The sequence below is a fragment of the Drosophila ficusphila genome, unplaced genomic scaffold, assembly GCF_018152265.1.
Source record: "Drosophila ficusphila isolate 14025-0441.05 unplaced genomic scaffold, ASM1815226v1 contig_636, whole genome shotgun sequence".
Lineage (NCBI taxonomy): Eukaryota > Metazoa > Arthropoda > Insecta > Diptera > Drosophilidae > Drosophila > Drosophila ficusphila.
This window is the reverse complement of record NW_025064569.1, coordinates 1,491,980-1,504,661: the sequence shown is the minus strand read 5'-3', so window position 1 is coordinate 1,504,661 and position 12,682 is coordinate 1,491,980. Positions and strand designations below refer to the sequence as shown.

Below are 12,682 nucleotides of genomic sequence, written 5' to 3'. Positions count from 1 at the left end.
TGTAATTGCCCTATTATATAGGCCCTTCCGACCGAGAGAATCGCTTATCGCGGCGGACTTGCATAACCCGAAAGGCATTAAAGCAACCAATGCACTGAAAATTTATGGCATATTTCAAGCGTCCAACTAAATAATTTGCATATATGTACTCGTCTAAATACATATGTACATCTGCAAGTGTATCTAAACAAATATCTTCCACAGCTCGCGGGGAATTGTTACGACTTACCCGATCTGATGTAATTCCTATTACTGCAAGTGCAGTAAATTGTTTACTAAGATGCAAAATTATAAAGAGGTACATATAGCAAAAACCTGACAAACATGATACGGACGGAAATGATTATGTGTTTGTGTACTCGTAGGTGTGTTAGTGCTTAGGCATTTACATAAACCTTTTTAACTCCTATATTCTATTCACCTTTTAATTGTCAATGAAAAACAAATTTGGCAAAGGCTTTCAAAATCGATCTAGGCTATTGTAAGTTAATTCACATTACCATAACAAGTAGAATGTATGGTTTAACGAAGTTTTTAAACTTTGTATCTATAGAAAATGATATTTTAAAATTTTGTACAGGTTTCTGTCGTTTTAAAAGTACAGTTTTTTAATAATACTGAATTCACTAGAGCCTCAAAAAATTGAATTTTGAAAAATTGGTTGGTTTAAAATTGGTCGTCAGGTGGTGTTTATGGAAACACGTTGCTCTCCTACTCACAACATTTAAATGGCCAATAACAAAAACAAGCGGCATGCGAAAAATTAAAGATTACGAAACAGCTTTTTGCAGTTGTTTCTTTGTATGTATGTATGTTTGCATTTGTTTTTCCCACTTGTTTATGTGTGTGCATACGATCGGCTTTGAAAAACAGACGCCATTTGTTTTTTGAACTGAATTATCGTTGTGGAATTGCCGATTCAATTAGACCTGCAGTCAGTTATCCATATTCACGGCTACAATGTAGCTGGACTGCATGCCGGATCGATAACACCCCTTATCGATACCAGGCGATAGGAGGGCGAGGACAGCGGCGGCATTGACATTCTGCACGTAGACAGACTGCGTCAATAATAACTGCATTAAACACCGTCCAGCTCACTCTCTCCCACTGAGTGCAAGCTCCTCGCTCCCTGCACTTCCCATTATCGCGCTCTCTTCTGGCTCGCTCATCCGGTTCATTGACCGCCTACACGTGCATCGCAAACTGTTGCACGTCCTCTTCCACTTCGTATGGCAATCGGCTGTCGAAAACCCCGGCAACGCCTCCCCACATTACACGTTGCATTTATCGCATGCACATGTCGCTTCGCTTTCTCTCCCTCTCCCGCCGTCTCTTTCGCTCAACTATAAAATGGCTTATTATAGCTAGACAGTCTTTCCTACAGTCGTTGGGTCTTGCCTGATTTTTTGTGTTTGCTTTTCAGTTGCGCGTGGAGTGCATTTGTGTGTGTATGTGTACATCTCCCCATCTCTTTCTCCTTTGACAGAGTATTTGGACCCAAGAATGTTTCTGTTCTATAACAATTTCCGATCTGTATTACAAAAAAAAATTTTACATTTTTAAATTGTGTCAGGTCAGAATTGAGATCTACCTTCTAAAGTATGTAAACATTTATAGTGGACTGTATTTGATGTCTGCTAAGATTGCCATAATAGCTAACGAATAAATAATTTTTCTTTAGAGTTTGTTTTCTTACGAACTTCCTTATTCATACAAAGAAAACTATTGCCAGGGGACCTTGACCACCAAACAAGGCCAATTCCTGTAGGTCATTGACTTTGCTTACAAGTGGCCTCGTCCGGTGGCCACACCCACTTACATATATCAACCACTCGACGATCGTTTTCTGAACCGTTTTTACGGCCCCACGCGCGGCCTAAACAAACGTCAACAGCGCAGGTGAAATTACAGTATGGAAAACTTAATGCAAATCGACAACTGTAATATTTTCTATTATTTACGATGACAGGATCGATTAGCGCAACGGAAAAATACGAAAAATGAGAATGAAATTCGTTGTTTTTGGATGGTTTTCCTATCGGCAGCCCTAGAGTTTTTATTGTGCATATTTCTTATACATAATTTAATGTACAATATATTGAGAAACAATTTTAACGGAACACTTGGAAGTAGTGGTTAGGCTTGCATCATCACTTGACGAACTGATAAGAGTTTTGTTTTATGATATTTTGGCTAAAATTAGTAACTGATATCAGCTGTAGCTGTTTTTTGCTTATCTATAAATAACTTTGGCAATTTTCAAAAGCTATTAATTTCGCCCAACCAGAGAACAAAAAAATATGTTAAGAACTTGAATCTATTTTTAAAGCACGAGTGAACGCTATGGTCGAGTGCCGCGACTGTAAACAGTTTTAACACCCTTCACTTGCTGAGTCATCGATATTTTAAATTAACTAATTAAATATCACATTCTTTAAAATAAGTATATTACATTTAAAATTTAAATTTTGAACTTTATGTTTAGAACAACTTGGTTGATTTGTTTTTGAAAAGATGTAATAAAAATATACATTCTCCGAATTCTCCAATTCGAATATGTACATATGTACATATTTGCAATTCTAGAAAGTATACATCTTAATTTCAATTGTTGCTTTTATTAAGTGACTGCCTTCTTTATAGGTAGAGCTAGTGAAAAAGCTTGAAAAATAATTACAAACTTATTGTTAAGGATCAAAGGTTGAGTAGAGTGTCCTTACATGTTGAAGCTAATTTGAATATGAGGTGAAACTTTGATTGTAAGATCATTGTACCTAAGATACATCGTTAACTTCTGGAAAAGTCTTCTCAATTTTTATTTATTTTCCGTTACTTTTACAGCACCAGCAATGAATTAACCGCAATCTAATACTGCATATATACATAAATTCTGAGCTGCATGAATACTTTTATTGCATATTTTGCAAAAAAAATAATAGTAATAAAAACTCTGTTTGTGTGTTAATATTTTTGAGAAAATATAAATTAGGCAGGGTATGTTGAAAAACGTTTCGAGAAAAATGTAAAAAAAATAAAACATTTAAATAATTACAAATTCTTATCACTTTTGTTAATATAACCTCACGAAATTGCGCAACACACCTAAGATTGCAATCAGCTTGTAACAGGCAATGAAGTAACCCAATCAGTTAGTAGTTTATTAATATCAATTTGCTTATTATTTCACACATTTCATTTAAATCTCCGTGTTGAGTGAAAAACTCAGCGCTATATATAGATCAGCAAAACGATTCAACTGCCTTCTAAATAATCTATTAAATCTGAATTTTTCGTTAATATGTTAATCCATGTTTTGCTAAGATTGTACAAAAAATAATAAAATTAAGAAGAAACCCGACAATGAGCCTGGCAAATTTGAAACTTCGATGCGCATTCATCACGTTAACAAGCTCATTAAATAGTGATGCAATAACCATATAATCTGTGTCTGCCCTCAAATAGTAATGCCTTTTGATAAATGCACGTTGTTTTGCTTTTCCATATCCGACATACGAATATGTGTCAATTTGCCTTTCCCTGCTCCTCAAGGCGTTAACGGTGGCCCACCCCACTCACAAGTTACCAACTTCAAGAAAACTCCTTTTTATTATTTGGGGTTGGTTTCGGATCTGGAGGTTTTTCCTGTCGCTTCTGCGTCTTGAGTTTTGGTTTGCTGGCTCAGCTTTTCCTTGGGTCAACGACCCTGAACCTTGCAATTTTCCTTTCGCTTTCTCCGACCCGAAATTTCCCTTTCTGGGGTTGACTTCTGGCAAGGGTGAGGTGCGAGGGTGGTTTGTCCAATTGGCATGCGCACGATTTCACTTTCAAAGATATGTACATAATTATGAAAGGACTGGGTGCTTAAGAGCGGGTGAATTTTATTTTTAAAAGAACTCACTGTATTTAATCTAAAGTCGAGATCTTTAGGCTTCAACAACGGCATATCCGTATACGAGTTCCTACCAAGTTACGTACTGCACCCTTTCGAGACCAAAAACAAATGGTTTTTCTGGAACGCGCAGATACAAAATTCATTTTCTCTTCAAGAAGAAATTCGATTTAAATGGAAGATGCTTTTCGTCTTCATTTCCTATTGAAAGCACTGAACCAAAGATCTTTGTAATCACGCATGCGATACCTCCCCTAATTTGAAAAGAAACCAATGTGAAAACATAAAATCTTAAAAGTTCCACAAGTGATCAACATAAGTAAAATGGAAACTACATATGTACATACATACATATGTACATATGTAGTTTACATATGTAAGTATTCGACTGAGCACCCGAAAAAAAGTTTTAAAATTAAGAAGCCTGCGGGTACAATTGGAAACTCGGTAGATTGGATCGAAATGGAATATAAAAGAATAAAAGAGCGAGAACGAGAAACACCCAGAGAAACTTACATAATACTATGGATACCGTTACTCACGGGGTCACTGGCCCCAGCCATACAAAAAAACAAGCACTTGTATTCCTCCCGGAAAAACTCACTCACACAAATGTGTATGTGCTCACACACAGCCAGTTATGTCATATCCATTGACTCGAATTGGAGGGAAATTTCTGTTGAGCTCGTTTCAAGCGGTTTGAGTGAAAACCATTTGAGTGAAAACCATTTGAGTGGAAATGTTTTTGAAGTGAAATCCGTTTGAGTGGGAATGTTTTTGAAGCGGGATATTTGAGGTAACTAGACTAGTTTTGTTTTGTGAACTGGTCTGAAATTTGAGTACTTTGCATTATTAAACTTGGTGAGCCCTGTAAGTTATAATATCTTTCTTTCAGCTTTTACTATTTATTGTTATGAAAAAAATATAGTTATTAATCAAATTGAAGTGAATCAATTTTGCAACTCTTTAATCATTAATGCTGGAGCTCGGAAAACTGTTTTTGAATAATTTTAATCTTTAGGCTTTCCAAACCCCACATTTTGGCCGAGAGAACCACCCTTTGACACAAATACTAAGCTCAACATTTTCCTATGCTGCTTTTGTGGCATTCATTTACCAATCAGCTGTTTGAGCTGCGCAAACTCCAAGCGACTACGCAATAAAATTGAAATTGCTTCGGGAGGAAGCTTGCGTGGTTTTCTTAGAGGGCAGTTCCATCAGAGCCCGAGAATCAAATGGAGAATTTTCGGTTTGGAAAACGCTCACGTCATGACCCATTTTCGTAGCACATTCGGTGGGGAGTTCAAAGACCTCGAGCCGCAACTCACTCAAAGCGGTCTGGTGAGCGGGGGGGCGGGGAAGGGAGACGTGGGGGGAAGGGGAAAGGGGAAAGGGAACAAGAGGCGGACAACTCCAAAGTCTGGGGCCTTTTTTCGGCTGCGCTTTCCGCTTTCGCTTTCGGTATCTAATTTTATAATTTAGATAGCATTCACAAGTGCTTAGTGCAAATGCAACTGTTTTGGGGCTGTCATGATGTCATTTTGGAAAATTGCTTCTTTGGTGGGGGCCGACAGGGGTGGAAACGCATCGGTTCGCAGCGTTATGACTCCATTTTATGCGTGTAGCACCAGGCAGAGGATTTTCGGGCTGAGTCACTGATGAGGGTTGCTTTTCGAGCCCTCACATACGCAATTCGAAACCGGAGAGCCGACTTCGATAGCTTGACCCATTTAAGCTCATTTCGGTTGGATTCATATTTTACGAAAAAGGTAGACAGAACTTCTTACTGTGCATTGCGGATTTTATTTATGCAATGGGAACCCAAAGTATTTACAGTTACCAAACTGGAAATTACAAACTGCAATACTTACATTACATTACATTACATTACATTGAGAATGTATAATTGATCAGAATATTGGTGGGGTTGATCCACCTATTATTGCTCTGTTTCTTTTAAATTGGGCACAGTGCTGCACCTATTGAGGCTATGGGTATCTAATATTCGAAGAGTCCGGCCGCAGCGTTTGACAAATTGCTTAAAACTTAAAAAAAAAACGTTATATATAATCTTTACCACAAAACTCATCCCACGGACTTCGGAAATCGGAACAAGAAAAGAAATCTTTCGGCGAGGTAAAGTTCAAGAACCCCATGAAAACATCAACACGCATACGTTGCTATCGACACAGACACCACTTCATGCCATAAACTGGCTCAATGGCAGTGCTGTTGGTCGGAGTGCTTCCCTTGCCCCACAGGAAAAGCCCCTTTCCCAAAGTTTTTCCAGCACTGAGAACGAAAGTGAGTCTTCCACCGCCAACAAAGCTTTGGTGCCTTCACCCTCGTTCGAGCAAACAGTTTTTTTGGCGCTGTGCGAGAAGTTCATTGAACTTGAGGAAAATTCGGAAGCAGTCCAAGACCACGCACACCATCTCCACCACGAACTCCAAACGCCCTCCTCCCACACCCAGAAGCATTCCCTTTCGTTAGGTTTATGGTTCGGTGGTGAAAAATACAAAGGCGGGCAGAATATGGTTAGAATGTTGTAAACTAGCCTATTTTTATGCAGATGTCTCAGATAGAGCATTACTTACTAATAATCACTTATTCCGACATCATTTCAGTTTATGTAGATAATCTAAGTCGAAAATAGTAACCTGTTTCATAAGCTAAAACGTTCATAAGCAGCTATTTTACATTTTTATACCCTTGCTGAGGGTATTTTAATACCAGTAGAGGTCAGCGACGCACTGAAGAAGAACCCCCAGTCCCCATAAAATATATTTTTTTTTTTTATCAATATCACGATCTTGGTCGAACTAAGTCTGTACGTCTGTGCGATTGTCCATCAGTCTTTATTTTTGGCTATTGTTCATAAGATATTTGATTAGTTGCCCGATTTTTATGGAATTTAATTCGAAATTCAAGAATCCTTAGAAAACTCTATAATCCAAAAATCATGCTTGCCTGATGAAAAACCACGCTGTTACAATTTTATTTTCCTTAATTCTTATAGACTTTTCTATCTCTCCTACGGAAGCTATCCGATATATGTAGTCCACCGATCCGGTCCGTTCCGTCTTATATAGTGCGTGCAATAACTACACAACTTTTGGTAAGGTTTAAGCAATATAGCTTTAAAACTGAGAGACTAGTTTACCTGATGCTGATCAAAACTAGTCTAAAAATCATGTCAATATGATAAAAAAAAGTTATCATTTTTTTTTTTTTTTATATAAATAGATTTCGATCTTTCGTATGGTTAACCGATTTTGATGAAGTTTATAGGAGAGTGCAATAGCTACACAACTTTTGGTCAAGTTTCATCGAGATATCTTTAAAACTGAGAGACTAGTTTACCTAGTCTCTCAGAAAGTCAGACTTAGAGACGCACACCTCTATATCGATTCAGATCGTGATGCTGAACAAAAATATATATATTATACTTTGGCCTGAAGTGTCTCCTTCAATGCTTGAATAAAATTATCCTGCTCATTAAAGATTCTTAATCAAGTCCTTGCCTTTTTTTGCAGCCTTCAAAAAAATTCGAAATCTGAAATCGGACATAATTTTCCTTTTTTTACGATTTTCTTTATTACAATTTACTTTACTTTTTGTTTTTGTTCTTAGTAACTTTACACATCCATAAAAAATATATTTAAATAATTATTAACATCATCAGCTGTCCAGGTTCTCAGTTTGATCAGTTTCGTAAGCATATAATTCAATTTAAAGTAAATTAAACTTCTATGTTTAGGGTTTGATGGTAATAATACGTTTGATGGTAATAATACGTGCCTTCAATGTAAAGCACTTCGTGCGCAAAAACGTAATTAGTGATGGAAAAAAGCATAATACACTCCGAAATTACAATAGTACATATTTAAATTTAAACTTAACTACCAAAACAATCAGGTGTTAAAGAAAGAGCTCGTAACTGCCTGTTTAAAAAAGGAGCAACGAGTTTGGACTAATAAATAAAACGGATGAACCCCAATCTCCTGTTGAACGTCTATGTAAGTTGGTTGATATTTTAATAGGCGTGTTCAGATGTCTTTTGATTGTTGTTTTCCGCAAACAGTTTGCTTTCTACTGCTGCGCCGGAGCCGGTTGTGGCTGCGGGGCCAGGCGATTGATGAACCCGATGCCTCCGCGGATGATCTTACCCACTGCGGGCGGCGAGCGGGCGGCCAGCGCCTCGAAGGTGATGCGGAGCTCGGCAAATGCGGTGCGGGGATAGGGATTGCGACGGGAGCTGTAGCGCATTACCAGATAGTGGTAATAGATTATGGGGGTCATCAGTCCTGCGTGTCTCCTACAAGGCCAAGATGGCATTAAAAGGCATGTTAAACTCAGGAGAATAAAATACTCACATGAAGGTCAGCACAATGGCGTAGGGCATGATGAAAATTTCGCAGAATGCAGTCGCTTTCAGAATATTGGCCGCCTGAAACTCCACAATGGAGATGATAAACCGGGCACCCCACCACGAGTTTTGGCCAATAAGCTGCAAGATTGTTATTTTAGTTGTATGTCTTGATGTTAAGATTTGAATGCTTACATCCAGCAGCTTGAGCGAGTAGCTAGAGGCATGCAGAACCGAGTAGAGCAACACGGGGATCAGAACAAGCAGCGATGGGGCGATGTTGAAGAAGATCAGGGAGTACATCATGTAGTGACACGAGTCTTCGGCGAACAGGCGGGCCAGAAACTCCCGGCTGAAGGAGAACGCTGGCACCCTCTGGTGCAAACGCAGGGCAGAAATGGCGGCATTGGCCAGAAGGACCTTGCTGAATGCGCTCTGTTGCGATCTGTCGAAAAAAGTGTGAATTGGAAGGTCTGGAGAGCGAACCGCTTGTACTCACGTAAAGATAGGCAGCACGTAGCTGACAGTGAAGAAGATGACCAGCAGACGCAAGGCCCACAGCGCAGAATCAATGCGGTTCGTCTGGAAATGCTGTAAGAGCTTGGCCGGTACGTTCTGTGATTGGGATGGCTGCTGCTGCTCCTGCTGTTGCTGCTGGGAGGATCCTTCGGAACTGTTGGTCTCAGCGCTATCGTTGCGCGGGGGTTGGTCGGTGGGTGTGCTCATGATGGTGGCTCCTGTGATCGCTTTCCTTAAGTTTTCAGTCTGCAAGTCAATTATGAAAGGGCAAAAAAGTAGAGTAAACTGCTTCAAGGTTGCTTTGGGTCTTATCGGCGGGAATTCGGCTGCTATCTCGAGGCACAGGCAATGATAAGGAAACCCCGCCTGAAAAACCGCACTTATCTACTGTGTAAGTGCCCAAATCTAAGGAGAAACTAACGCTCAACCCCGGGCTAAAACTGCGATCGTACTGCCTTTAGGGTCTGAGTCGGCACGCACTTAACGTCTCAATTAACATTTGAAGCCAGCTGTTAAACCAGTCGAATGGAAAGTGGCAAGCGAACGCACTTAAAACGAGAACAGGCGTGCCCAAAAGGCGTTTTAATGTCTGCAAAAGCCAAGATGATTTGACCACAATTACAGACAGTGCTTTGCATAAGCCACACAAAAAGAAAACAAAAAGCGAAAAGCTAACCGATATTAAACTATCTTGTGTCTGCATCTTACAAAGTCGAGTTTAGATGTAGTAGTTATGTGGCTGCGGTTTATGATGCCTGGCACAGTAAAAGCAGGTATTTCGATTCGAAACTCCAAAGCAAAACTGCAAGAGACCATCCGAAATTACAGAAAGAAGTGTGCATGTTGTTACGAAATGCGGAATACACGTCAAAACAGTGTAGCACAAACAGGTGGCAGCAGGTGGAGGGGGATGGCCCAGCGATTAAGCAAACCCGACATGGAGGTTCATCCTACGTGTACTTTTGAATTAGTTATTGACGACTGAGACAGTAATATCGATTTGAATATGTGGATTGGGTGTCCTTTAATGGAACTAGGTCAGTCAACGGACCGCCACATTGGTCAGTCGTTTAACATTATTCATGCATGTCGAGTCCAAACATCAATCTGATGAAAATAATGTGCACGAGTGACGTCACAAGATAGCTTGATCGGACGGACGGACGGACATCCATACATAGGTACACGTCAGAGATACAGAAGGCACCGTGTAGCAAATTGGGTCGACTGACCTTACTGAACTCGACAATATTCCGAAATCGCAGCGCTCAAAGTACAGAGCCCTTTGCAGCTGCGCTGACTGTGGGAATTGGATAATCCGGGAATGGGATGCTTCCGTAAATTGAATGCTTCCCGAAGTAACGCGAAGGCAGACCTGCGTACTTTTCCATTACAGTGCCCGTTCAATTTGGCTAGCACTGTCGCACATTTTTATCTGATTTGGGACAACGTCGGGCGAAGAAAGTTGGCCCAGGCACACTTGTAGTTTCATTTATGCTTTTAATCGCCAGGCTTCATCCGTATAACAGATCCGCACTAGAGACTTCCGGCGTGCGAATTTCGGGTCAACTTACCACTCAACAGCAAGCCTGTTCTTTCCTGCGAAATGACTTCGAATTAAATACAAGTTTTCTCGTAAATTAATACGTATTGGCCGTGCGTTCTAGAGATGGCCTGTGAACCAGCTCGATAAAAATGAACTAGTAATGATCAGGGTAGCCACAAATTTTTCACTGCTTTGCTTTTCTCGATCTTTCGAAATATAAAGCCCACGTACCTAACAGATTTAGTTTCTCTCTCACTTTCTCCGTATAAAAACTTATCCTATCTAAACTTTATAAATGCAGTTAAATTGTTTAAATTGAAATGTAGAATTTTAGCAGAAAAAGCTGACGAAAGGGTAGTTCTGAAGTAAATTCTGAACAGCTTTTTGTCGTAATTGCATTACTGTAAAATTTCAAGAGTAAATGCCTTGTATTTGTTTTTAAATTACATATTTTTATTTTTAAAGTTAAATACCTTATTTTTGAACTATCAGACGATAATATAAAAAAAGTGTCGGGAAGTACATAATTTTAAATAAACCCAGGCTAACCCTTTGTTAAACTTATCCAGAACCTTTACATTTAATGCAGGGAATATTAATGTACATTATTTTCGACCTAAAAAAAATTCCCGTGGTAGAGGTTAACTATTGTTAATTTAAAAGTGCCGCCCGAATAAAGTGTCAGGAATACCCCCACTGCATTTGTTTTTATATCGAGCACAGTGCACCTCTAGTTCTTATAGTCGCACATTTTGCTTGAGGTGTTTTTAATTCTAAGGATTAACGACAAATTAATCAGGGATGGACGATGACATTTCGCTCCCCGCCGACACCTTGGCTATCCTTAACGAATTCCTGTCGGAGCGTTTCAAGCGCGAAGCCGAGGAAGAGAATCAAATTGTCAACAAGACCGGGAAAGACGCACACTTCGAGGAAGATTGGGCAAGAATATTTAAAAATTTAAAAAAGTCTTTTGCTGACTATTTATGTTTGCAGCAATTAAGTCAGTTCTGGTACAGCACGAAAACTAAACTAATTTTACGGGATGTGGTGGGTAAGCTGCTGGCGGAGCAAAAGGCGGGCTCGGCGGGTGGCTTTCAAATAGCACTCCTCTCCTGCCCCTCGCTATACAAGGACATAAGGAGTATTCATGATAAGGGTAAAAAAAGATACCACGTTTTAATTTCCCATGGTAATCACATTTTTTTCTAGTCCATATCTTCGAGTTCGATCAGCGATTTGAAGCTTACGGCGCAGACTTCGTGCACTACGACCTAAACTGCGTAGGCACCAATCCGGATTACCTCAAAGCGCACCACCAAAAGTATGACCTGGTCGTGGCCGATCCGCCCTTTCTTTCCGAGGAGTGCATCGCCAAAACTTGTGAGATAATCACCAGGCTGCAGCGCCACCCGACGGAGTGCAAGCTGATCTTCTGTTCCGGGGAGGTGGTGGAGCCTTGGTTGACTGCCCGCCTGCCCGTGCTCAAGTGCAACTTTAGGCCGGAGCACGAACGCAATCTGGGAAACGAGTTTGTTAGCTACTCTAACTTCAATTTAGACGAGTATATTGAAAATAAATAAGTTGAGGGATGAATTCTATGGTCGAGTCTATTTCGCAGTTAGGTCGGCCTCCTTGCGCTGCTGCACCAGCTCGCGCAGACCGTCCTCCTGATCCTTTAGAGACTTCTGCAGGAACTCCTTTTTCTTCTCCAGCAGTTCTATCGCCTTGTCGCACTTTTCCTGTTTGGCCTTCAGGTCTTCCCGCATATTCTGCACATCGGTCAGCAGAAACATTCGACCTACAGACTGATAAACCCTGCAGAACAATAGATGAATGAGCCATCTGGACATGATCTACCACCGTTTTACTCACCTCGAATCGTCGTCGAGTTTGCTAGTACTCTTCTCCGTCAGCTGGTACTTGTGTTTGCCAGTCTTAAGCATCTCGCACTTCATGTTAATCATGTTGATCCTCTTTGTGGTGTCCAGCTTATTAATCTGCATCTCGGTAAAGGCCTTTAAGACAGAAGAATGAATGATTAAGCTCTTCTGGAAAGCACGCGCTTTGAGACGACCGCCGCTTTACTCCGGTGTGCCCACCGCTCACCTTTTTTAACTCGATGTCCATTTGTGCCATTTCGCCTGACAAACGTTATTTTACAAGTAAACTAAGTTAAAGCTGTAGTTTTCGCGACGAATTTAATACAAATTGCAACACCTGCAGACAGCTCCTATTTTTCTTATTATTTAAGGGGTGGGAGTTTGTTTCCGCACCCGGTTGGCATAATATATCGATAGTACCGCCATCACTATCGATAACAACTTTAAATTTAAACCTTGTAACAGCTGAATGA

General features: G+C 40.2%; 3 protein-coding genes across 3 annotated transcripts; 1 reads left to right on the top strand and 2 right to left on the bottom strand.

The window, feature by feature from the left end:
* Positions 1-7,580: 7,580 nt before the first annotated feature.
* LOC108093429 (Krueppel homolog 2) lies at positions 7,581-10,487 on the bottom strand. The gene is made up of 5 exons (XM_017193487.2): positions 10,355-10,487; positions 8,761-9,026; positions 8,457-8,706; positions 8,269-8,402; positions 7,581-8,210 (listed from the first exon to the last, which is right to left on the bottom strand). The coding sequence occupies exons 2-5, from the start codon at positions 8,985-8,987 to the stop codon at positions 7,985-7,987; spliced, it is 837 nt and encodes a 278-aa protein (XP_017048976.1). The 5' UTR covers positions 8,988-9,026; positions 10,355-10,487; the 3' UTR covers positions 7,581-7,984.
* Positions 10,488-11,014: 527 nt separating this feature from the next.
* On the top strand, positions 11,015-11,922 carry LOC108093430 (protein-lysine N-methyltransferase CG9154). The gene is made up of 3 exons (XM_017193490.2): positions 11,015-11,268; positions 11,323-11,485; positions 11,539-11,922. The coding sequence occupies exons 1-3, from the start codon at positions 11,128-11,130 to the stop codon at positions 11,907-11,909; spliced, it is 675 nt and encodes a 224-aa protein (XP_017048979.1). The 5' UTR covers positions 11,015-11,127; the 3' UTR covers positions 11,910-11,922.
* Positions 11,877-12,594, bottom strand: LOC108093431 (prefoldin subunit 1). The gene is made up of 3 exons (XM_017193491.2): positions 12,436-12,594; positions 12,202-12,344; positions 11,877-12,144 (listed from the first exon to the last, which is right to left on the bottom strand). The coding sequence occupies exons 1-3, from the start codon at positions 12,463-12,465 to the stop codon at positions 11,937-11,939; spliced, it is 381 nt and encodes a 126-aa protein (XP_017048980.1). The 5' UTR covers positions 12,466-12,594; the 3' UTR covers positions 11,877-11,936.
* Positions 12,595-12,682: the final 88 nt, after the last annotated feature.